General features: G+C 39.4%; 1 protein-coding gene across 5 annotated transcripts in view; it reads right to left on the bottom strand.

Moving 5' to 3' along the window:
• per (period circadian regulator) overlaps positions 1-26,824 on the bottom strand; it is a 172,905-nt gene that overhangs the window by 80,859 nt on the left and 65,222 nt on the right. For 3 of the 5 annotated variants that reach the window (XM_070092108.1, XM_070092127.1, XM_070092111.1), the window contains exons 11-15: positions 25,882-26,001; positions 19,490-19,690; positions 9,125-9,210; positions 6,112-6,194; positions 5,212-5,341 (exon numbers count right to left, since the gene is read on the bottom strand). In XM_070092108.1, coding sequence (XP_069948209.1) covers positions 5,212-5,341; positions 6,112-6,194; positions 9,125-9,210; positions 19,490-19,690; positions 25,882-26,001 — 620 coding nt within the window. The remainder of the gene's footprint in view (positions 1-5,211; positions 5,342-6,111; positions 6,195-9,124; positions 9,211-19,489; positions 19,691-25,881; positions 26,002-26,824) is intronic. The other 2 variants (XM_070092122.1, XM_070092134.1) reach the window with 1 other exon arrangement.

Below are 26,824 nucleotides of genomic sequence, written 5' to 3'. Positions count from 1 at the left end.
CTTTTCACTGTAGCTGCCTCAGACTTTACTCTGTTGACTTCTACTCTTTGTGTTATATTTGTTAGGAATAATAGATCCATCTACCAACTTTTCCTGTTATTCCTTTATCATGCACTTTGTGCACTATTACACCATGGTCACACTTGTCGAAGGCTTTTGCAAAGTCTGTACATATTACATCTGCATTCTCTGTCTTCTAGAGCATCCAGGACCTTGTTATAGTGATCCAGTAGGCGGGACAGACAGGAGTGACCTGTTCTAACCCCATGCTGCCCTGGGTTGTGTAACTGATGGGTATCTAGATGGGTGGTGATCTTGCTACTTTGGACCCTTTCAAAGACTTTTATGATATGGAATGTTAGCACTCTCGGTCTGTAGTTCTTTGCTATTGCTTTACTTCCTCCTTTGTGGAGTGGGGCTATGTCTGTTGTTAGTAACTTTAAACTGTCCAAACATACATCTGCATTCACTCGTAGAACTATGTTCACTCGCCTAGCGCTCCGAATATTTTGAGAAATAAAAAACTTGTTTTTTTTTTTAAATGAAGAGCACATTTTTCTACATATTATAGGATAAAATTTTTTTTTAGGGTCAGTATTTACCGAGATATTTTCCCAGGATGCTCACGTGATGATGACGCCGAATCCTGCCACGTGTAAAGGTGTTGCCGATGTACCTTTTTTTCTCGTTTTTATTTTAATTTATATATTTTTATGTTTGATAATTACAATTTATAATAGTTCTTGTGATTTCATAGCCAATCTTTGTTCTGACACTAATATTAGGTACTGAAATAGTACTCAAATAGTCACAGTCACATTGACAGGTGAACATTTACACCTGCCTGGATCATTTACTATTGTCTAGAAACATACAAAGTATTTATAGGTCCCATAAATGTTTTAGACACACTGGAGTATATCTTCAAGTATGGTGTTATGAAAAGCCTCCCTATACTATTGACAGCCCAGTGATGCTTGATAAATATGCACTCAGGGAACCCTGCTTTATTTGTTTTCACTGTTACACACAAACATGTCTGTCTGTCTATGTATCTGTCTATCTGTCTGTCTGTATACCTGTCTGTCTGTCTATCTGTCTGTCTCTGCTTATCTGTCTGTCTAGCTCTGCTTATCTGTCCATCTGTTTGCCTGTGTGTGCCTGGAGTATATGTGAAACTCCTTGAAGAATGGTGTTATGACAACTGTTGACAGCCCAATGACATTTGATAAATGGGCGCTGCTCCAGCTAACCCTCGCTGTATTTGTTATCACTGTTACACACAAGCATGTCTGTCTGTCTGTCTATCCATCTGTCTGTCTGTCTATCTGTCTGTCTATCTGTCTGTCTATCTGTCTGTCTGTCTATCTGTCTGTCTATCTGTCTGCCTGTCTGTCTCTGCTTATCTGTCTAGCTCTGCTTATCTGTCTTTCTGTCTGCCTGTGTGTTCCTGGATAAATTTAGATTTAGAAAGGACATAGGTAAGTAGTACTGGCTTTTGAACTGAGTTGAGGATGCTTGGAACAATCTTCCAAGTAGGGTGATCAAGGCTAGGACCTTGGGTAGCTTTAAAAAGAGATTGGACAAATATATGAGTGGGAGGAGCTGGGTTTGATTGGTGTCACTTGGTACGGAAGGATATTCTTGGGTAGCTTTGGGTAGGGGTCGTTTTGATAAGGACCTGCCTTGTATGGGCCAGTAGGCCTGATAATTACCATTCTTATGTTCTTATGTTCCTTGAAGAATGGTGTTATAACAACTGTTGACAACCCAGTGACATTTGATAAATGGACACTCTGGGAACCCTGGCTTTATTTGTTTTCACTGATACACAAAAACATGTTTGTTTATCTGCCTGTCTGTCTGTCTGTCTGTCTGTCTGTCTGTCTGTCTGTCTGTCTGTCTGTCTGTCTGTTTGTCTGTCTATCTATCTATCTTTGCCTGAAATTTTTGGGTTATCCTAGGTAATTTACACTATGTACAATAACTGTAAACCACAGCACTGAATCATCCTTTGCAGACGATACTAGGATCTGCATGAGAGTGTCATCCTTTGAGGACACGGCAAAGCTCCAAGAAGATATAAACCAAGTCTTCCAATGGGCAACAGAGAACAATATGATGTTCAGTGAAGACAAATTCCAACTACTCTGCTATGGAAAACTGGAGGAAATAATAACTAGGACTGAGCATACTACAAACTCTAATCACACAACAGAGTGGAAAAGTAATGTGAAGGACCTGGGTGTGGTAATGTCCGAAGACTTCATCTTCAAGGACCACAACAATGCCACTATCACATCTGCGAGGAAACTGATAGGATGGATAGTGTGAACATTCAAGACAAGAGATGCAAAGCCAATGATGATCATTTTTAAATCACTCGTTCTCTCTAGGCTGGAATACTGCTGTACATTAATATCCCCATTCAAGGCAGGTGAAACTGCAGATCTAGAGAATGTACAGAGAACTTTTACTGCACGTATAAGTTCCATCAAACACTTTAATTACTGGGAATGCCTGGAAGCACTTGACTTGTACTCACTGGAGCGCAGGCAAGAGAGATATATCATAATCTACACCTGGAAGATTCTGGAGGGACTGATCCCTAATATGCACACAGAAATTACTCCATACACAAGCAAAAGACTTGGTAGGCAATGCAACATACCCCCAGCGAAAAGTAGGGGCATCACTGGTACACTAAGAGAAAACACAATAAGTTTCCGGGGCCTAAGACTGTTCAACAGCCTCCCACTAGCAATAAGGGGCATTACCAGTAGACCCCTGGTTGTCTTCAAGAGGGAGCTGGACAGATACCTAAAGTCAGTGCCAGATCAGCTGGGCTGTGGTTCATACATTGGATTGCGTGCGGCCCTGATCCACCGGGAGGCTTGGTCATGGACTGGGCCATGGGGGCATTGATCCCCAGAATACACTCCAGGTAGACTCCAGGCAGGTATGTGTACATGTGAGAGAGAGACAGAGAAAGACAGAGATATAGATAGACAAAGATATAAACACAGAGATATAGATAGATACAGAGATATAGACAGATACAGAAACATAGACAGAAAGACAGCCAGAGACAACCAAAGCCAGCCAGCCAGCTGGCCAGCCTGCCGAATACATAAGAACATAAGAAAGAAGGAACACTGCAGCAGGCCTACTTGCCCACCCCCCACCACTCTGGCTTAGACCAATGACCTGCCTAGTCAGGTCACATCCACTGAAGGAAGGAGCATGACATCAGACCTAGTAGCACAAGCTAGTTGGGTCCAACTCACACCCACCCACATTCACTCATGTATTTATGTAACCCATTTTTACTTTCCTTTTAAATGGGGAGTGTTAATGCAACATGGCATCAGTGAATCCCTAGTGTTTGCCACGCTATTTGCTCTAGCTGGTTCTCAATTGAACTGGTGCTCCCACAAGGTACTAATTGGTGCCAGATTTTTTAATACTGCACACACAGAGTGCGCAGACCCATTCTTTCATGTCTAGGTGACTCAAACCTATTGCGCCAAATGTATATCTATGTTAGGGCAGTTTAAGGGTTAAGTAGGGGCCCAATACTGGATGTTATTCTTGACTTTGATTTGGCATAAGAAAAAAAATACTTTGAGTTTCTTTGAATCTCATTTATGGCTTTTAGTTCTTCCTGCATTTCTTGAGTCCTGTAAGATTCCTTTAGATTTAGTTCAATGTTTGCTATTTCTCTGATCAGTGTCTCCCTACATATTTCAGATACATTGGCCTCTTGTAGCTGGTCTGTTATTCTTTGCCTTTGCCTGTATAGGGAGCGCCTTTCTCTTTCTAGTTTACATCTCCTCCTTTTCCTTAAGAGAATATGCCTTGAGCATACCTCGTGTGCCACAGAGTTAATTTGTTCTAGACATAGGTTAGGATCTTTGTTGCTTAGTCTATCTTACCAGTTTATATCATTTAGGCCTTGGTTTACTTGGTCCCACCTTATGTTTTTGTTATTGAAGTTGAATTTGGTGAAGGCTCCCTCGTGACTTAGTTGTGAGTTGTGATGGTGGTGGTAGTGAGCTGTGACGGTGGTAGTGAATTGTGATGGTGGTGGTAGAGAATTCTGATGGTGGTGGTAGTGAGCTGTGATGGTGGTAGTAGTGAGCTGTGATGGTGGTGGTAGTGAGCTGTGATGGTGGTGGTAGTGAGCTGTGATGGTGGTGGTAGTGAGTTGTGATGGTAGTGGTAGTGAGTTGTGATGGTGAAGGTAGTGAGTTGTGATGGTGGTGATAGTGAGTTGTGATGGTGGTGGTAGTGAGTTGTTATGGTGGGGGTAGTGAGTTGTGATGGTGGTGGTAGTGAGCTGTGATGGTGGTGGTAGTGAGCTGTGATGGTGGTGGTAGTGAGTTATGATGGTAGGGAGTTGTGAGGGTGATGGTAGTGAGTTGTGATGGTGGTTGTAGTGAGTTGTGAGGGTGGAGGTAGTGAGTTGTGATGGTGGTGGTAGTGAGTTGTGAGGGTGGTGGTAGTGAATTGTGATGGTGGCAGTGAGTTGTGATGGTGGCAGTGAGTTGTGATGGTGGTGGTAGTGATTTACAAGGGTGGTGGTAGTGAGTTATGATGGTGGTAGTGAGTTGTGATGGTGGTGGTAGTGAGTTGTGATGGTGGTGGTAGTGAGTTGTGATGGTGGCAGTAGTGAGTTGTGATGGTGGTGGTAGTGAGTTATGAGGGTAGTGGTTGTAGCACAAGGAAGAACAAAGGAGACAGGGGTGGACTGATGGTGGGTAGTGGCAAGTGTTGATCAAGACGGTGAATGAAACTCAACTAGTGAAAGAAAGGTGGTATAAATTTGTCCATCACTACTCACTGTATCATCACACAGCACTGAAATAGTGTATTATTAATACTCTACCATCGCACAAGTGATGATACAGTGTTTATGAAAATTTCAAGTAAGACAGAGCATAAAAATTGTTAGAAGTTTTAACAGTTTATGAAGGATATTAAATAATCTAGATAAGTACTTTAGCATACTCATGATATGCATTTTCTACATGGTTCAGACTCTTACATGAGTTCCCTTGGAACAAAAACCTTCTCTCATGTCACCGATTTCATGGGTGATCAAGATGAAATGACGACTAAGTATAACTCATAAATTTGTAAAATCCAAGCTATCAAAACGAGCACATGAAACAAAATCATTAAAAAAAAAGGTAGTATATCGTTCTTTACCTGGTATGATCACAGTTATCGCCCGACCCGGACCCGGACTGTGACTGTGAGTGGGAAAGCGTCTGCAACTGCTTGTGGTTCCCTGAACCATCACACAAAGAAAAGGCAGGATGGTAGCTACTCTTCCCATCTTCAGAAAAAGATAAATTAACACTGCCCTTGAAGGCAAGCCCAAAAACTTCATAATTTATCAAAGAGCACAATAAGATTCCTTGCTCAAAGAGAGTTTTTACTTCCTTTGCATGGACTATCACTTCATGTTAAGTGAACTAATAACTGATATAATTCATCATGAACAATGACCAAATATATTTGTAAATACATTTAAAATAATGCTAAGAATGTCTAAGAAAAAAGACCGACCAGTGGAAGAAATGGGCCATCGCTGTGGAGCAGCTTCTGAAAATTAGTCTTGTAGTCAGCAATGGTGGAGTTATATTAGGATACAATTTACTCACACATTTCTTGACATTAGTACATTAATTACTTTTGCAGACTACAGTCACTGCAGTCTTGATATAATAGTTCTAAATACGTATATACAGTGGACCCCCGGTTAACGATATTTTTTCACTCCAGAAGTATGTTCAGGTGCCAGTACTGACCGAATTTGTTCCCATAAGGAATATTGTGAAGTAGATTAGTCCATTTCAGACCCCCAAACATACACGTACAAACGCACTTACATAAATACACTTACATAATTGGTCGCATTCGGAGGCGATCGTTATGCGGGGGTCCACTGTATATCATTCCACTGCATTAAAAATTGGTGTATGAATATTTACTAAAGCTGACTTCAACAATAAAATACCGCAGGAAACATGACAGGTGCATTTCTTTCAAAGTAATCACTTTTCTCAAAGAAAAACTAAGAAAACATTTTGTTACTTGGCTCACCTAAACTTTCTGTATGTGACACCTCCATCTTGCTGTCACCATTTTCATCAGAAGAAGTAGTCTTCGGGTGACTTCGGAAGAACCTGGAAAAAATGTTAAATATTAATACTGGCTCACAGGATCATTAGTAAGAGTCCTATACTTCCAGTCACATTGTAAGTTTTTTTTTTTCTTTAATGCACTGGCCATCGCCCACCGAGGCTGGGTGACCTAAAAGGAAAAACAAAAGTTTCTCTTTTTACATTTAGTAATTTATACAGAAGAGATTACTAGCCCCTTGCTCATAGCATTTTAGTCACCTCTTATGACACTTGACAGAAGTGCTGCCTACTAGAGAAACTGAAAATTAAAGAGACTTCTCAAGAAAATAGTGATATTATATTAACTTAGAGAGTCAACACAACACTACAATGTGGGGTACAACTATCTCTCTTAATGTCCTTCCCGAGAGATCATGTGAAAGTAGAAACTGCAAATAATACAAAATTTTATCGTTATAAATTTCTTTCCAGAGTTGGGTTCTTTTTGTATTTCAGGATGAGAAAGGAAGGCACTACTGATTAAGGATATGTGGAATTCTGAAGTGATGAAAATCTTATGCAGTGGAGAATTCAGAGAAAATGCAGCAATAGAAACAGGAGGATGCAAGATAATACTAGCAATAGCTCACAATCCCCCACCAAAAGGGAGCACAACAACTGATCCTGATTCCTGTATGGAATACAATAGGGAAGAAAAGTGAGGATATATAAAGAAGCCACAAACAGACTTAAACCAACAAGGAGGCAAAGACAGAGGAGAAGATAAAGTCAAATGTTCAGAGAATAAAAAGACATAATACTGTGACTGAAACAGTATACAAATGACCTGCACATAGGAGACAGAAACTCATGATGATGTTTCAGTCTGACTTGGACCCTGTCCTCCTCTAGTATATATACATTGGCTCCTTTACCTTTCTGTGTAAAACTGAGAACAGTAATGGTTATCACTATGACCATAATTTTTAACCCCTAAATGGTCCAAACGTATATATACGTTCTTACGCATAGTGCCCCAAACGTATATATACGTTTTAATTTTTCTGCCTCCAAATTTGACAGGATTGGCCTGAGATGCCTGGTCAGCATAGAATGGGGCTTAACACTCGGTGTGCACAGTATTAAAAAAATCTGGGACCACTTAGTACCTTGTGGGAGTGCCAGTTAAATTGAGCGCCAGCTAGAGCAAACATTACGGCAAACACCAAGCATTCACTGATGTAATGTCGTATTAACACTTCTCTTTTAAGAGGAAAGTGATGTTAACCCCAAGTTTAGGATCTGTCAATCTCTGTCTATCTCTGTCTATGTCTGTCTGTCTATCTGTCTCTGTCTATCTGTCTCTATCTCGATCTATCTGTCTCAATCAGTCTCTGTCTGTCTATCTGTGTCTGTCTCTGTCTATCCATGTCTGTCTCTATCTGTGTCTGTCTCTGTCTATCTGTGTCTGTCTCTATCTGTCTGTCTCTGCCTTTGTCTATCTGTCTCTGTCTATCTCTTTCAATCTGTCTCTGTCTATCTCTGTCTCACAGGTACACATAAATACAAGTATACATAGTGTAAATTACCCAAAAAATCCAGACAAAGTGCTATACTCTGCTTGAAGATGTAAGTAAAGGTGATGACACAGTCTTGTGGCTCTCTCTGAGACAGAGAGCAAGATGGATAGACAGATAGACAGGGAGCTAGACAGACAGACAAATAGGCAGACAGACATGTTTGTGTACCAGCAAAAACAAAGGTAGGGCAATGCTCATCAAATGCCTCCTCTAATCCTTTCTTATCAGCTGCACCCTCCCCCACCCTCATGTATGCTCATCAAACATCAGCTCTTATCAGATATTATCTCATCTTATCATGTCACTGTCAGGAGAACTTATTATTACCTAATATTACTATTACGTATTCTTCTTTGCCTCCTCCTCCTCCTCCTCCTCCTACTACTACTCCTACTACTCTTACTACTCCCCCTCCTACTACTAACTACTACTACTACTACTACTACTACTACATTGCTGGGACATATAAATACTTTGTATATATTCCAAGACAATAGTAAATGGCCAAGGCAGGTGTAAATGTCAACCTGTCAATGTGTTTGTGACAATTTGAGTACAATTTCAGTACCTAATATTAGTGTCAGAACAAAGATTGGTTATGAAATGACAAGAACCACTATAAATTGTAATTATCAGAACATAAAAATTATATAAAATAATATGAAAAATAGAAATAAAGGTATATCGGCAACACTTCTGCAAGCGGCAGGACTCCATGTTGCCATCACGTGAGCATCCTGTGCCAACTTCTCGGCCTCATATCTCTAAGTACTGACCCTAATTTTTTTTTATTCTAAAACACTTAAAAAATGTGCTCTTTTTTCTATAAAAAAAAACTATTTTTTTTCTCAAAATATTCAGGGCGCTGCGCGAGTGAACGTATATATACATCTGGACTGTTTAAGGGTTATAGGGGTGGACTGGTAAGTCAGCGGAAGGCCTCAGTCAGATGACCAAAAGCTCCAATGGCGTGTCATCATCTGACTAAGACCCGCGTCAGGAAATGGTTTCCTGACGAACCTTATCTAACCTAACCTTTCTGTGTCAGTGTGTGACTAGTTAATGGTCCAAGTCAGGCCAGAATGTTGTCATACCTGGAGTTTACCTGGAGGTTTCTTTCTCTGATGTGCAGATTATTTATGAAAACATTCAAAATGAAGACAACATAAAAAGCTAGACAAGACTATGTGAAAGATGAAAATAAATGAATAAAAGCCTAAATTTGCTGTAGTTAAAATTCAACATTATGGTAAAAATGCCATTGAAGAAATTTCTACATTTCCTTCTTACAATATAATTTAAACAGTGATAAATTATAAGTACTAAACAAACTCTATTCTCAGCATAAAGATGAAAGAAATGACTGGCTAAATGTAGCCATTGTTTATTTTATAAGACTGAGATGATCCTTACCTATGAATGGTTTCCGAGTAGTTAAGTTGACCATAACTGGAAGGTGACTCGGATGAGGAATTGACACTTTCCTGACCTTTTTGAACCTAAGAGAGTTGAGGTTACTATTAGTTTAAACACGCTAAAATAAAAGTGTGTTAGGGAAAAGGACACAAGTGCAACTAAACAATTTATTGTGGCAATATTGCCACAATAAAATGTTGCATTAGTCGCACTTAGTGTCCTTTGACCTAACATATTGTCAGTAATTTTTACCAACATTATTACAAAATAGAAGTAAATCATCAAAGAAAATGGAAAGCATCTGCCCACTGACTCTACAAGAGCTGTTTCTTAACAGTGATTCATTAGTTCTGAAAACTGAGAGTTATGATAATTTAGGTATTAACTGTATGAGAGTACAATTTTTTTTTTACCAAACTGCGGCAGGCCAGGATTCGACCCTATGACACATTGTCCCACCTCAAGAGGCCACACACCGTACATGTCGCCTTACCATCTGAGCCATCGATCCTACTGATAACTAGAGAAATGCCAGTGTGGGAAGTGTGGCTTTGTCAGATAACACTATATCCCAACTTGTAGTCTTATCAGCCTGGCCTCATTCATCATTTTCTTTAACAGCTCGATTAAAGAATTTCTAAACAATAATTTTTTCTCTCGTGTCAGCTTCAAGATGCCGCAATTCCAACATTTTACAAGCTAAAGTTTTATAATACTATATCTGCAACTACTAATTATTATGTTTGTATTTGTTAAAAAATTATGGAAGATGGTGTAATTTATAACTTGAAAGAAAAAATTTAATGATACCTGAATATATTTACTAAAATTCAGAGAAATACATTAAACACAATTTTTTAAGCTTTTGTTTGAAATCATTAAGTTACTATTCTTTTTAATTCATCTGGCAAGTTATTCCATATTTTCAGTCCTTTTATTTGCATCAAGTTTCTATGGAGGGTGAGGCAAACATGAGAAACAACAAGTACATCAAGGTATAAAAACCTGAGTAAACAGACATAAGCAACAAGAATGATGTTGATATTGAACAATTATAAAAAACACCTCCTTTCCCTAATATGATTGTTAACAATTAATTATGGTGAACAATTCTTTCAACTTGTATTGTCTTTGTCCTTGTCTATCAATCCTTTATCTCATGTACTGAGCTACATCTTTAATATATCACTAATTACACTTTTTTATTGAATTACTGAATACCTTCAATATTATAAAAACTATGAATTCTCATTCTTATATACAGTGGACCCTCGAATTTCGTAATTAATCCATTCCAGAAAGTTTAACAAAAGGCAAAGTTTATGAATGGCAAAACCATTTTTCCCATAAGAAATAATGTAAATTCAATTAATCCATTCCAGACACCCAAAAGTATTAACAAAAAATATATTTTTTTACATTAAATATGGATTTACATACAGAAAACAATGAGACATCAAGTATAAAACAATAATATCACACTTACCTTTATTGAAGACTCTTGTTGGTGTATGGAAGACGGAAGGGGAGAAGGGGAGAGGGTTAGGGTGATGTTCCTCCACAAATGTTTGCACCTCACTCCACTTTGCACAAATGCCCTTAATCTTTGAAGAAGGCACCTTCTACCCTCTCCCTCTTTCTCCTCCTGTGAAGCAATTTCCTCAGCTGGTGTACATAAGAACATAAGAAAGCAGGAACACTGCAGCAGGCCTGTTGGCCCATGCTAGGCAGATCGTTCACAAACCATCCCACTAACAGAATATTTGCCCAACCCAATTTTCCACGCTCCCCAAGCAATAAGCTCTGATGATTTTATTCACTCATGCACAAGTCCCACTCAAATCAAATTGTATGTGTGGGGAAGTACCCTGGCTGGTTTGTGTGGGGAAGTACCCTGGCTGGTTTGTGTGGCAAAGTACCCTGGCTGGTGTGTGGGGAAGTACCCTGGGTGATGTGGGGAAGTACCTTGTCTGGTGTGTGGGGAAGTACCCTGGCTGGTGTGTGGGGAAGTGCCCTGGCTGGTGTGTGTCGGGAAGTACCCTGGCTGGTGTGTGGGGAAGTACCCTGTCTGGTGTGTAAGTACCCTGGCTGGTGTGTGGGGAAGTGCCTTGGCTGGTGTGTGTGGGGAAGTACCCTGACTGGTGTGTGGGGAAGTACCCTGTCTGGTGTGTGGGGAAGTACCCTGGCTGGTGTGTGGGGAAGTGTCCTGGCTGGTGTGTGTGGAGAAGTACCCTTGCTGGTGTACATAAAAGCATATGAAAGCAGGAACACTGCAGCAGACTTGTTGGCCCATACTAGGCAAGTCCTTCACAAACCATCCTACTAACAGAAAATTTGCCCAACCCAATTTTCAATGCTCCCCAAGTAATAAGCTTTGACAATTCTATTCACTCATGCGCAAGTCCCACTCAAATCAAACTGTGTGTGTGGGGAAGTACCCTGGCTGGTGTGTTCTTTCTTGAATTCTATTGTGTTTCTCGCCTTCTTTACCAAAGGGCTGGCACTAGAAGCTTTCTTTGGGCCCATGGCTTATTTAGCAGTTACAAGCACAAAAAAGAATGGAATATTACGAAATGTATCATATGAACGCGTGGGGTGATGGTCATTCGCCAATGCTACACTGACTGGGAATGGTGTGTGGGGCACCTTTGTGTGGCACGAACGCTGGGAGGCTGCTCATACGTGTTCCGGACGGCCGGCGAATGGTGAAGCAAATTACGAACTGCGAGGCTATATTCTGATAAAAAAAGTTGTTGAAAGGCGAAACTTACGAAGTGCGAGGCTTACGAAACTCGAGGGTCCACTGTATCTGTAATCATAATTTAGCTTTAAGGATGCCTGAAATGCATTTCATAAGAAGGGTCTTTCTATAAAGTAATTATACACTGATGCTCCTCACTTTACAATGGTTCAACTTATGATATTTTGACTTTGGTTTAGAAAGACACATAAGCAAACACTATGACATATTTATTAGAAAATGTTTCAGTCCTGGGACCTTGATCACTTCTAACATACAGCGGTAGAAAGGCATTATATATAGGTGGAGAGAGAGGTGTGAGTGATGCATGGTGACCTGAAGAATGTCATGTTGGGATGAGGACAGGTAGACGATGAGATCATGTGACTCCTGTGTTGTTGGGTTGGTGGTGCTTAGCCTGCTTGAGTATCATATATGCTAATGTTTTAGAAATTTTGTGGCTTCCAGTGTTACATTCTATTGTGTCAGTGACGGCGATTAGTGAGGCTTCTAGGCACTGTTGGCATCTGAGGTCTGGTTCGATGAGAATGAAGTCCTCAGCCCAACATGGCACTCTTCAGGTCACCATGCGTCACTCACACCTCGCTCTCCGCCTATATATAATGTCTTTCTACCGCTGTATGTTAGAAGTGATCAAGGTCCCAGGACCGAAACATTTTCTAATAAATATGTTATAGTGTTTGCTTACGTGTCTTTCTAAACCAACTTGTCAGTATTTATTACCAAGGTTTATACATTCAATACTGTACATTTATTGACAGGACTTGCATTTGATTATTTACTTTTCAGTACTGGAATTTAGTTACAGTAATTATTTGTTTATTTACTTATTCAGTGACAGTAGTTATTTATATATCATATAATTATGTCTGAGTTACGATATTTTCAACTTACCTAATCATGTCTGAGTTATAATATTTTCAACTTACCTAATCATGTCTGAGTTATAATATTTTCAACTTACATAATCATGTCTGAGTTATAATATTTTCAACTTACATAATCATGTCTGAGTTATAATATTTTCAACTTACATAATCATGTCTGAGTTATAATATTTTCAACTTACATAATCATGTCTGAGTTATAATATTTTCAACTTACATAATCATGTCTGAGTTATAATATTTTCAACTTACAATGGGATCATCAGAACGTAACCCCATGGTTAAGTCAAGGAGCACCATGTCAAGCACATTATTGTAAAATACACTGTGCTCTGCTTCACCATCTCTTATAACTGTTCTAGAGCCTGAAGACTTGGAGCCTGTTTGAAACTGCTTAAGAAGCCCCAATTAACTCAAGATCACTGAATCAGTTTAAAGTATCCCTCCAATGAAAAGCAGGGGCACCACAAGTATGCTAAAAGACAACACAATAAGCATCAGGGGCCCAAGACTATTCAACTGCCTCCCAGTATACATAAGGGGGATTACTAAAAGACCCATGGCTGTCTTCAAGAAGGTGCTGAACAGTCACACAAAGTCAGTACCTGACCATCTAGGCAGTGGTTCATACGTCAGTTTGCGTGCGGCCAGCAGCAATGGCCTGATTGATCAGGCTCTGATCCACCACAAGGCCTGGTCACAGACTGAGCCGTGGGGATGTTGAACCTCAAAACCCTCTCCAGGTATACTCCAGGTATAATGCTCTGGTGGCCTGGTGGCTAACGCTCTCGCTTCACACGGCGAGGGCCTGGGCTCGATTCCCAGCCAGAGTAGAAACATTGGACGTGTTTCTTTCCACCTGTTGTCTATGTTCCCCATCAGCAAAATGGGTACTTGGATGTTAGTCGACTGGTGTGGGTCGCATCCTGGAACACTGACCTAATTTGCCCGAAATGCGGAGCATAACAAGGGATTTTCTATATGGTAGTATGTCATTGTTGTCAGCTAGGACTGTATACCATGTACATGTACTTGTAGTAAATAAAGATATTTATATATTTAAAATTGTACTGTTTTCATTTAGCTACCTCTCTTTTTTTATATTAATGCATACTTAAAATTTACTATTGTTCATTTAGCCAGATTCATAAAGCCAGATTTGGGTGGATTCAAATGGTTTCGTTGGAAATAAAGCCAAATCGAATGAAATGTTACAAAAAATTAAATACATTGGAGAATTATAGACTATCTAGCTAGGAAAGGTGTCTAGTATTGCTAAGATGAACACTACTATGAAGATCTGTGTAGTCTGCAGAAAAGGTAAGGGATGAAGACAGGCCTGGATTGCTTGCCATCTGTGTGGTCAGTGGTCTCATAGTATGTATATGCAGGGATTTTAAACTAGTGACCACACTTGACATCAACTCAGAGAGATGTTTTTGGGTCTGCCCAAACAAGATACACCTGTATGAGGAAATGACATCTATATTAAGGGACAAGAACACCAATGAAACATCCTTCTTGAAAGACATGTTAGCATGGTACGACAGCTGGAAAAAGAAGATGGGTGGCAGGGACGGGGCTGTCTTGGACAGCGCTCCTAATGGGGCTAGTGCTGTTCTGGAGGACTGCTGAGGGTGCTAGTGTTGTCCTGGTGGAAAGTGCTCCAGAGGATCCTAGTGATGTCTTAGAAGATAGAGCTCATGAGGGTACTAGTGTTGTCCTGGAGGACACTGAAGACAACCTTATTCAGTCCACAGAGGTTCAAAATAGAGATACTGCTGGAGATGGATCAAAATGGGATGATGCCTCAGGAAATAGTGTCGACACACTACCAGCAAAACTTGGTGGAAGCACTGATGTCCATACAGGGGTAAAAGATATTGAGGACACAGGAAAAATAAATGCACTAGCAGTGAATGCAGCTACAATAAATCCTAGCAAACAGAAGTACAATCTATGTAAATACTATGCCTTGGGTATCTGCAGGCACAGTATATCTGGCAAAACAGGTGGGACGTGCACCTTTGACTATCCCCCAAAATGCCGCACCCACATAGCAAGCCACACCCACATGGCAAGAGGAGAGTGCAGCTTCCCTTCTTGTAACTTAATTCACCCAGAAATGTGTCACTCATCAATCCATGAAAGAAAATGCTACAATGCATACTGCCAGGCAGAACATCTAAAGGGGACTAGAAGACAGACCAGCCAGACTATGGGAAACAAAAGAGAGGAGCCACAACCTCTCCAGAGACAGAGGATTTTTAGGGCCAGGAGGGAAAAAAGACTGGCAAGAAATGACAATAATCCTACACCACCTGAAAACACTTCTGGAGCAGAGGCATGGACATTGGCCTCTACCCCAGAACAACAGATATTAGAGTCAGCAAATAAAACCCCCTCTAAATTCCACCAATACAACATTTGTCTTTGCAAACATACTGGGTCTAAAGCTGTCAAAAAACAACAAAATTCCTTACATCAAGGGACTGCTCACAGAGTCAAATGCAATGTTTGCAGCATTCACAGAGACCCACATAAAGGATCATTATGACAACGAAATATGGATACCAGGTTATAACCTATTCTGATGCGACAGACTAAACAGGCAACATGAGGAGGTTGGCCTGTATGTCACAGAGTTGCTCATTTGCACAGAACTACTAAACATCTCAAATGATGTAGTTGAAGTTTTGGTGGTAAAGATCGAAAACCAAAACCTTTATCATTGTGGTAGTATACAAGCCTCCAGATGCAATGTTTTAGCAGAGATCACCCCGGGAGGCGGCTCAGATGAAAATTCATACACACATGAACTACTAAATCTCTGCAACAAATTCACCTTAAACCAGCAAATAGTAGAGCCTACAAGACTAGAAAATAAGATGGACCTCATCTTCACTAACAATGATGATCTGATAAGTAACATAACTGTATCAAAGACAATTCACTCAGATCACAAAATAATAGAGGTAGACATGTATGCACAGGGCTCTGGACCAGCAAAATGTGAGCAGTCATGAAGGTCTCTTCACAAAATTCAATTTCAATAACAAAAACATACAATGGGACCAAGTAAACCATGTCCTAAATGAAACAAGCTGGAAGGTATCCCAAACAATATGAACCCGAACATCTGCCTTGAAAAAATTAATTCTGTGGTTCTTGAGATCTACTCAAGACACATTCCATTAAGAAAAAGAAAGAGAAGATGTAAACTAGAAAGAGAGAGATGTTCCCTATACAGATGAAGGTGAAGAGTCACAGAGCTGCTGAGTGGGGTCAATATACCTGAAATACGAAGGGAAGCACTAGTAAATGAAATTGCAAATATCAAACTTTAGCTGAAGGAATCTTATAGGACACAAGAATCACAGGAAGATCTAAAGGTCATAAAGGAAATTGAAAAAAATCCAAAATACTTCTTCTCTTATGCCAAATCTAAGCGAAAAACAACTTCCAGTATTGGGACCCTTCTTAGGCGGGATGGGACATACACAAATGATAGCCAAGATATAAGTGAGATACTAAAGTCACAATATGACTCAGTGTTCAGTGATCCACTGCCTACTCCAAATGAATTCTTTATGAACAAAACCCAAAATTTGGTCATCCCAAAACTCTCGGATATTATTATAACTCCACAAGATTTTGAAGAGGCAATTAATGACATGCCCATGCTCTCTGCCCAAGGCCCAGACTCATGGAATTCTGTATTCATCAAGAACTGCAAGAAGCCCCTCTCGCATGCCTTCAGCATTTTATGGAGAGGGAGCATGGACACAGGGGTCATCCCACACACACTAAAAACAACAGACATAGCCCTACTCCACAAAGGTGGCAGTAAAGCAATTGCAAAGAACTACAGACCGATAGCACTAACATCCCATGTCATAAAAACATTTGAGAGGGTTCTAAGAAGCAAGATAGCCAACCACCTAGATACCCATCAGTTACACAACCCAGGACAACACCGGTTTAGAGCAGGTCGCTCCTGCCTGTCCAAGCTACTGGATCACTATGACAAGGTCCTGGATGCTGTAGAGGATAAACAAAATACAGATGTAGTATACACAGACTTTGCAAAAGCTTTTGACAAGTGTGACCATGGTGTAATAGCACACAAAATGCGGGATAAAAGAATAACGGGAAAAGTTGGTAGATGGATCTATAACTTCCTGACAAATAGAACACAAAGAGTAATGGTAAACAGGGTAAAGTCCCAGGCAGCCATGGTAAAAAGCTCTGTTCCACAAGGCACAGTACTCACTCCCATTCTATTCCTCATCCTCATTTCTGACACAGACAGAGATGTAAGCAATAGCTCCATATCTTCCTTTGCAGATGACACCCGGATCACCATGGCAGCGACCCCCATCGAAGACACTGCGAGACTCCATGTGGACATCAACCAAATCTTCAAATGGGTGACTCAAAACAATATGAAGTTCAATGAGGAGAAATTTCAACTACTCAGATATGGAAAATTTGAAGAAATTAAAAATGTGTCAGGGTATACCACAAATTCTAACCATACAATAGAGCGGAAAAGTAATGTGAAGGACCTGGGAGTGACAATGTTAGAGGATCTCACCTTCAAAGGCCACAACAATGTATCTACCTCATCCGCTAGAAAAATGATAGGGTGGATAATGAGAACCTTCAAAACTAGGGACGCTAGGCCCATGATGATTCTCTTTAAATCGCTTGTGCTCTCTAGGCTGGAATACTGCTGTGCACTAATGGCCCCCTTCAAGGCTGGCGACATTGCAGACTTGGAGAGTGTACAAAGACCTTTCGTGGCACACATAAGTGCGATAAGGCACCTTAATCACTGGGAACAGTTGAAGGTCCTTGATCTGTATTCCCTCAAATGCAGGCAAGAGAGATACATGATAATATACACTTGGAAGGTCCTGGAGGGATTGGTACCAAACCTGCACATGAAAATCACTCCATATGAAAGCAAAAGACTCAGCAGGGATGTAACATTTCCCCGATGAAAAGCAGGGGCACCACGAGTACACTGAGAGACAACACAATAAGTGTCTGTGGCCCAAGACTGTTCAATTGCCTCCCAGCATACATAAGGGGGATTACCACGAGACCCCCGGCTGTCCTCACGAAGACATTGGACAGGCACCTAAAGTCAGTACCTGACCAACTGGGCTGTGGTCATACGTCAGCTTGCATGCGGCCAGCAGTAACAGCCTGGTTGATCAGACCCTGATCCACCATGAGGCCTGGTCTCAGACCGGGCCACAGGGGTGTTGACCCCCAAAACCCTCTCCAGGTAAACGCCAGGTAAACTTTGCTTTTTTTACATTAAAAAAATCATACTTAACCTGTAAATGGTCCAAACGTATATATACATTCTTCCTGCTAGTACCCCAACCATATACAAACGTTTTATTTTTCCTGCCTTCAAATACGGCATAATTGGCCTGAAATGCTTTGTCAGCACAGAATGGGTCATAACACTCAGTGTGCACCATATTAAAAAAATCTGGGACCACTTAGTACCTTGTGGGAGCACCAGCTGAAATGAGTGCTAGCTAGAGCAAACAGCGCGGCAAACACCTGGAATTCACTGATTTCATGTAGTATTAACTCTCCCATTTTAGGAGGAAAGGGATGTTGACCCTGAGTTTAGTGGCTTTGAGGTAGATGTGGCCATAAGTGGTCGAGGAAATATCAAAAAACCTCGATAATAATCCATGTGCAACATTTGTGCAACACCCTTTCAGAATGTCTTATAACCTATGCCCTGGAACTTAATACTTGTTCAGCAGGCTGTCTGGCTGGCTGGCTGGCTGGCTGGCTGGCTGGCTGACTGGCTGGCTGGATGGCTGGCTGGCTGACTAGCTGATTGGCTGGCTGGCTGGCCACCTGGCTGGCCAGCTGAATGGCTGGCCGGCTGCTGGTGGCCTGGTTCCATTTGTTCGTCTGTGTCTATGTCTATCTCTGTCTGTCTTTGTCTGTCTGTCTCTATCTCTTTCTATCTGTCTCTGTCTATCTCTGTCTCACAGGTACACATAAATACAAGTATACATAGTGTAAATTAACTAGGATAACCCCAAAAATCTAGACAAAGTGCTATACTCTGCTTGAAGATATGAGTAAACGTGATGACGCAGTCTTGTGGCTCTCTGATAGATAGACAAGGAACTTGACAGACAGACAAATAGACAGACAGACATGTTTGTGTACCAGCAAATTATTATATAAAATAATATGAAAAACAGAAATAAAGGTATATCGGCAACACTTCTGCAAAGGGTAGGACTCGATGTTGCTGCCATGTGAGCATCCAGTGCCAACTTCTCGGTTTCATATCTCTGTAAGTACTGACCCCAATTTTTTTTTATCCTATAACACTTAGAAAAATGTGCTCTTTATTTTCATTAAAAAATTTTTTTTTTTTATTTTTCAAAATATTTGGGGCACTGGGGTAGTGAACGTATATATACGTTTGGACCATTTACGGGTTAATAACCTAAGTCTAGTTCTTAAGTAGTGTGTAAGCACTAGAATTAGTCTGCTTGACGTGCACAACACGTTAGTGGCTTTATTTTGTGCTTAACAATATTTTATTACATGTAAACTTAATTTTGTATAGTGCAGAAAGAAATAAAGCTTTTTGTTTGTGTTATTTATGTGCCCCAAAGTGCAGTGTGGGCATGCCAAGTATGAACAACCTCATACACTTACAGAATTGGGTTGACTGGGTGCCAGGAGCACACGTACAGGGCGATGGCTGCTCAATCTCTGTGGTGCTGCAGCTTTCTCTACAAGACTGCTCCTGGTTTTCTCCATGGTGTCTAACTCATCCATTGTGGAGCTCATCTTGTGAACTGGCATGCTTCTCCTCACCTCCGACTCTTTGCTGGGGTCCTTGTAGGTAGCAACTGGCTATACCAAGCAATGAAGAATGGAGTTAGCTTTGGCTAAATTCATAATGCTTAGTTAAAAAATTTAAGCTAATTCCAATCTAGAAATGTCAATCAGTGCTCATGAAGAAACATTTAGACGAAAAAATGGTCATACTACGTAAAGTTATATGGCAGTAACACTTCAGGCAACATAACAATAAAAGCAAAAACAATAATAGCAAAAAAGAAAAATGACAATAAAAATAAAACAATAACAAAATCAACAATAATAATAATAAAAATAATAAAAAAAAACAATAAAAACAAAGTAATAAAATAGAAACAAAAAAACAACAAAAACATTAACAAAAACAAGAAAAACTAACAAAAAAAGACTATAATAATAATTTGGTACTTCTATTCTTAAGCACCTGTTCTTGCAACAAGTTCACAATCACTCGCACACCAATCCATAAATACAACAACAGCAATGACTCAGATATTCTCAAGTCTATATTTAAGCGTGATAGTATGTGCTTGCAACTGAGAGGTGAATGCATGAACATATTCCTGACTCTTAGCCCTTTCAGGGTTTCGGCTGTACTAGTACGGCTTACATGCCAGGGTAGGGACATACTAGTACTCATAAATTCTAGCGCCTCCAAATCTAGTGAGAGAAAGCTGGTAGGCCTACATATGAAAGAATGGGTCTATGTGGTCAGTGTGCTCAGTATAAAAAAATCCTGCAGCACACAGTGCGTAATGAGAAAAAAAACTTTGACCATGTTTTTGGATTAAAACCGAATTTGCACTGTATTTTCATATGGTATTTATTGTTGTATTCTAGTTTTCTGGTCTCATTTGATAGAATGGAAGACATATTACAGAAATTGAGATGATTTTGACTGGTTTTACAATGAAAAGTACCTTGAAATTGAGCTCAGAGTAGCAGAAATGTTCGATTTTTACCAAAGTTCAAAAGTAAACAAATCATGCTAAGCGTCCAATACACGTCAACTGGTGAGTCTAATATTCTTTCACAAGCGCGCTGATATTATTTATACCATTTCTACACTAATGCAGCAGCCTGCATAACAGTAAATCTTCTATTTTTTGTGAGAATAAAAATTCAAAATGGAAAGCAAAAGAATATAAGAGGGGTGTGGGGATGTGACTAATGAACAGAGGAAATGTTATTTTAGTGCCAGGAATGTTTTTCTTGTTTATTCTGGACCCTATTTGGAAACTGGCATCTTTTGAAATTTGTGTGAAATTGGCAAAATTGCTAAATTCTGACCACTGTATTGGATAGTTGAAATTGGTAAATGGGTGGTTTCTTGTACTCATTCGATAGAAAAAATAGAGTTCTAGTAATATAGGTATGATTTTTGTCGACTAGTACACTGGAATTGGCTGAAAATAGGGCTCAAAGTGGGCAAAATCGCCAATGCGTAAATATTGTCGAGACCGCTAACTTCGCGAGAGCATAATTCTGTAAGTTTTCCATCAAATTTCATACTTTTGGTGTCATTATGATCGAGAGAAGATTCTCTATCTTTTCATAAGAATTTTTTTTTTTTTTTTTAAATTTGGGGGACCCTGAGAATGTCTCTGAGAGGGCCTGTGGACCCTGAAAGGGTTAACACATTGAGAGTCTGTCAAACAGTCCAGGAGCTACATAAGAATGACTCTTGCTGTGAATGATTCTTCTTCAACAAAACAAGGCTCAATAAGTCTAAAAAAGCATCTATGGGAATTTGTAGAACTATTTCTGATGTAATAGGAACAAATATGTCAACAAGATACTTTTTTTTTTTTTTAATACACTGGTCCTCTCCCACTGAGGCAGGGTGACCCCTCAAAAAAAAAAAAATGTATACAGGAGAAGGGGTTACTAGCCCCCTGCTGGTGGCATTTTAGTCACCTCGTATGACACGCATGACTTACAGAGGAAGGATTTCTCTCCACTAGCAAGGTCCTTATGCTCATTAAACTTAATAACTTACATATCAGTAGAGTGTTAATGCAACTCATACAAGTAGGGACTAACAGGAACACCAGTGGGGAACATACACACCAGATTAATTGTGCAATTCAGTACAGACTAAAGTCACGCTATAAGATCCTTGTTGATGTAGTGCTTAGTTTCGATTGTAATAATAATAATAGGTACAGAATGAAGTCCTTTTAGGCAAACCCACAAAGAAACAATTACAAAAATCAATTTAAGAGGAAAGAAAAGTGCGGATACTCTGCTTATAAAGATATTACCGACTCCCAAAAAATTATGAATATGAAAATTGCATAATCAAATAACATGGTTGATGTGTGGAACAAATGACAACAAAGAATCCCAGTAGACACCCAGATCCTTCACTGCTCTCACAGGCTGCAACTCACAATACCACAATCTCTGTTCTGGACTATGCGCTGTATAGCCCTTGTGGCTTAGCGCTTCTTTTTTTTTTTTATTATAATAATAATAATGTTCTGGACTACCTTGAGGTTTCCCATAATAATCCAAATCTCTCTCTTTTACTCTCATTTAGTTTCAGTTTTCTATTTGTCACCCAAGTCTGAAAAACCAGCAAAAGAGAACCAAATCAGAGTTTCACATCTTCCACATATACACTATTCAGAATACAGTGGAACCTCAGTTTTCATACGCCCCAATTTTCATAGGGTTCGGTTTTCAATGACTTTTTCCATCAAAATTTTGTCCCAGTTTTCATACATTAACTCGCTTTTCATAGAGTTGACAATGGTCTGTACAGAATGCATCTACCTGCCTGCCCACATCACTCAGCCACTCAAGTGCCGAGTGACTCAGTCTGCCTTTGTTTATCGTTGAGTGAGCATATATAAGCCACCATGGGGCCAAAGAAAGTTCCGACTGCCAGCCCTTTGATAAAGAAGGTGAGAAACATGATAGAATTCAAAAAAAGAAGCGGTAGCTGAGTACAAAAGTGGCATACGGGTAGCCGATCTCACCAGGATGTATGGGAAATCCAGGAAATCAGTGATTAAGGGCATGTGTGCAAAGTGGAGTGAGTTGCAAAGTTTTGTGGAGAAATATCATCCTAACAAAGCTCTTGCAAGCTGTGTCTGCAACATGTTCAATGACAATACCTTGCCCCATTTTAGGCAAATCTTAGAGACTCCAGAAACAGACCTCTCTGTACAGATTGTTTGTGTGACAGGGGTACAGTGACTCTCAAACTGGTCCTAGTACCAGTAAAAGCCAAAGAAGGGAAGTAACTCCAGATAGAGCCTTGATACCTAAAGTCCTTATGGAAGGAGATTCCCCTTCCAAACAATAACCTGTCCTCCCTCTCCCTTCCTCGCCATCTTCCATATGCCAACAAGAGTCTTCAATTCATTTATCCATTTCATTAGTCATTTATATTTATTTCTCATTTTTTCTGTACATAAAACTATAGTTATTCTCTATAAAATGTATTTTTTGTTAATATTTTTGGGTGTCTGGAACGGATTAATTGGATTTACATTATTTCTTATGGGAAATATTGCTTCAGTTTTCGTACAATTTGGTTTTTGTCAGACTTTCTGGAACAAATTAATCATGAAAACTGAGGTTCCACTGTATTTAGAAATATAAAGCAGAGTTTTGTCTTCCACATATGCTCTATTCAGAAAGTAAAGCAGAGTTTTGTTTTTCACATATACATGTACACTATTCAGAAAGTCGACCATGATCTCTTGCACCTAAAACTTGAACATTACGGGGTCAGAGGACACACTCGATTACCTAAAATCATATCTTAGCAACAGACATCAGTATGTATACACAAATGGTGTTGCCTCCACCACACAACCTGTTCTTATTGGAGTCCTCCAGGGTAGTGTCCTTGGACCACTACTCTTTCTCATTTACATCAATGACCTCCCCAATGCTTCTAAACTACTGAAACCTGTTCTTTTTGCATATGACACTACTTATGTCTTCTCTCACCCAAACCAAACCATACTTAGAAACACTGTAAATAATGAGCTACTAAAAATATTCACTTGGATGATGACCAACAAACTTACTCTCAATACTGACAAAACTTACTTCATACTGTTTGGAAACAGACCTGCAAATATTCAGCTAAACATACCGATAAATGGTTCCCCCCATTTCAAGACACACTGGACTCACATACAACATATTTCCAAAAAATCTCCAAAACAGTATGCATCCTTTCTAAGATACACTACTATATACCCCAAATGGCACTTCTTGATCTTTACCACTCTCTCATCTACCCTTACCTCACCTATGGCATTTGTGCATGGGGATCAACCACAGCAAATCACCTTAAGCCTTTAATAACCCGGCAAAAAGCTGCAATGCAATTGAGTACTAACTCCTGCATTAAACAACACACTCAGCCACTTTTCAAGAGTCTTAACTTACTAAATATACAAAACATCCACACTTATAATTGTGCCTACTACATACACAGAACACTACACTCTAATGTAAACCCTCCTCTTAAACTCCTCCTTGATAACTATAACAGAACACACAACCATAATAGGAGACACAGAACACTCTTCGATATCCCCCGTGTTCATCTCTTCCTATGCAAAAATGTTTTGCACGTAAAAGGCCCGAAGATCTGGAATTCATTGCCAGAACAAACTAAAGGACCCCTGTCTGTAAATCAGTTTAAGGCCCAAATAAGAAATCACTTCATCACCTAAAGTTAACCAGACAAACCGTACCTAACCACTACCAGTTTCTCAAAAGCTACTCATACTTTGAAATTAGGATGTCTGTTCTTTTCACTGTTTTAAATAGTAATACAGTACATCATAATGTAAATTGTTCCATTGTAATACCAAATTTCATTATTTTAAACACTACTAAACTGTAATACATCACACTGTAAATTGTTTTAAATTGTTGCATTGTAATACTGTAATCTTTATTAACTAATTCAATAGTGTAAAAAAGTCTCTACTAGACTTATCAAAACCATGTAGATTCACTTGATATAATATTAAATTTTCCTGTGCTCACTCTAACTCACCTAATAACCATATGAACTATGTATTATTGCATTACTATTCTTAACTTAATCTTTAAGTTTGCCTGAAATGCTCAGCATACAGAGGGGCTTTTGGCATGTACACCCAACTATTATATTACTCTGTACAACCATGTAATTTGTCAAAATAAAAAATCTAAATCTAAATCTTGTTGGGGACGAATCTTTCAGCCTCTACATAGTCTTTGAATTCACTTATGAATTTTTCAGCTGCATGTTTGTCTGAACTGGCAGCCTCACCATGCCTGACAACATTGTGTATGCCACTTCGCTTCTTGAAATTTTTGAAACAGCCTTTGCTGGCCTTTAATTCACCTACATCAGAGCTCGTTCCAGGCCTTTTCTTTACAAGATTGTCATGCAACTGCCTTGCCGTTTTGCAAATTTTTGACTGCATAACACTACAAGCACTAAAACAAATGAAATATATTAAGAAAAGTATCATATGAACATGTGAGGTGATCGTCACTTGCCGAGATACAATGCCGCCAGACTGACACTGAATGGTGTTTGTGTACCCACGGCGGCTGGGAGGGCACTTGGATGCATTTCACATGACCACCGATTTCTAAGCCAAATCATGAAAATCAAGCCAATATTTTGACGAAAAAAGTCACCGATTTCCAAAATTCACGAAATTCAAGGGTCCGCTGTACTTAGCAAATCAAAATTGTAATTACACATTGTAAACTATGCAAAGAAATAAAATCCTCAATCCTTAACCCTTAAACTGTCCAAAAGTAGATCTACATTCATATGTGTAGCACTCCGAACGTAAATCTACATTTTATTTTACATGCTTTCAACCTTGGCATGATAGGCCTGAGTTGCCTAGACATGAGAGAATGGGTCTGTGCACTCAATGTGTGCAGTATGACAAAATACAGGGATGCCAGAAAAAATGCATTCGTCATTAAAAAAAAAAAATCCCCAAATATTCAGAGCGCTACGTAAGTGAGCGTAGATCTACGTATGGACAGTTTAAGGGTTAAAGCAAAGTTTTGTCTTCCACATATACACCATTCAGAAATCAAAAAATGTTCAGTTCTACCTGGGAAAGAACTACATTTATCTATAAATGACCAGTGCAAAACAACTAAAACTCAGAATAGAATGTTAAACTTCATTTTTTTTTTGCTAAATTAAATATTATCAATATTACATACTGTATTACCTTTGCTAATAATTCTATTATTTCATTTTGTGCTTGTTGTGCCTCCTTCATGACTTCTTCAGGCAGAGATGACTGTGTCTTATCCTCAGGATCTAAGAATATAGCTATATCACTGGGACCCTGCAGTGATAATAATAATAATAATAATAATAATAATAATAATAATAATAATAATAATAATAATAACAACAACAAAAACATAGTGATACAACTGTAAACAAACCCCTGTATGGGTGGGGTTTGAACTCACAGCAAGTGAGTCATGAAACTCTAGGCCAGCTTTGAGAGGACTTGAGCTAGAATTCGTCATGGCCATTAATAATAATATTATTATTTTATTTCAGTATGATACAATGTACAGAGATGGGCGACATTTAGTTGCTCATCAGAACATTATTGAACTAGCCTTGTCCCTTGACCCCTGACGCTACCATTTTTTTGTCACTGTGTAACACCTCCTCATCTATCATAACCCATTACTTGTAAGAAAACACCCCACTGATCTGATGTGCCAAAATCTTTAACTTTAAGAACATGCAGGTTATTTATGTATTGTTCTTGTCATAGTATTGTGCCTTTTAATTCTATACTATAAAAACTTAACCTGTGATTGTGAACTAGACCCAGTTGAGACTGCCTAGGCAAGTTCTTCTCAAACCCAAACCCACTAATAAAAATATTTGCCCAACCTACAAGTGTACATAACCATCCTTCATTAACAGCAATAATTTCTCTTGCCTGAATGAAATAAGTACCATCACTCAATAATAATACAGTAACAGGTAAAAGGCGCACATGTACTGATCAAGACATTTATTAGAGAAACATTTTGCCACGAGTGGCATCTTCCTGATCCACTTGTAGAGAAATGTTTCCTTAATAAACGTAGTGATCAATGCTTAAGTGTCTTTTTGCCTACAATTTGTTGGTATCAACACCCCAC

This window comes from Cherax quadricarinatus, chromosome 3 (assembly GCF_038502225.1).
Source record: "Cherax quadricarinatus isolate ZL_2023a chromosome 3, ASM3850222v1, whole genome shotgun sequence".
Lineage (NCBI taxonomy): Eukaryota > Metazoa > Arthropoda > Malacostraca > Decapoda > Parastacidae > Cherax > Cherax quadricarinatus.
The sequence above is the reverse complement of the archived record's forward strand: the minus strand, read 5'-3'. Positions and strand labels throughout refer to the sequence as shown.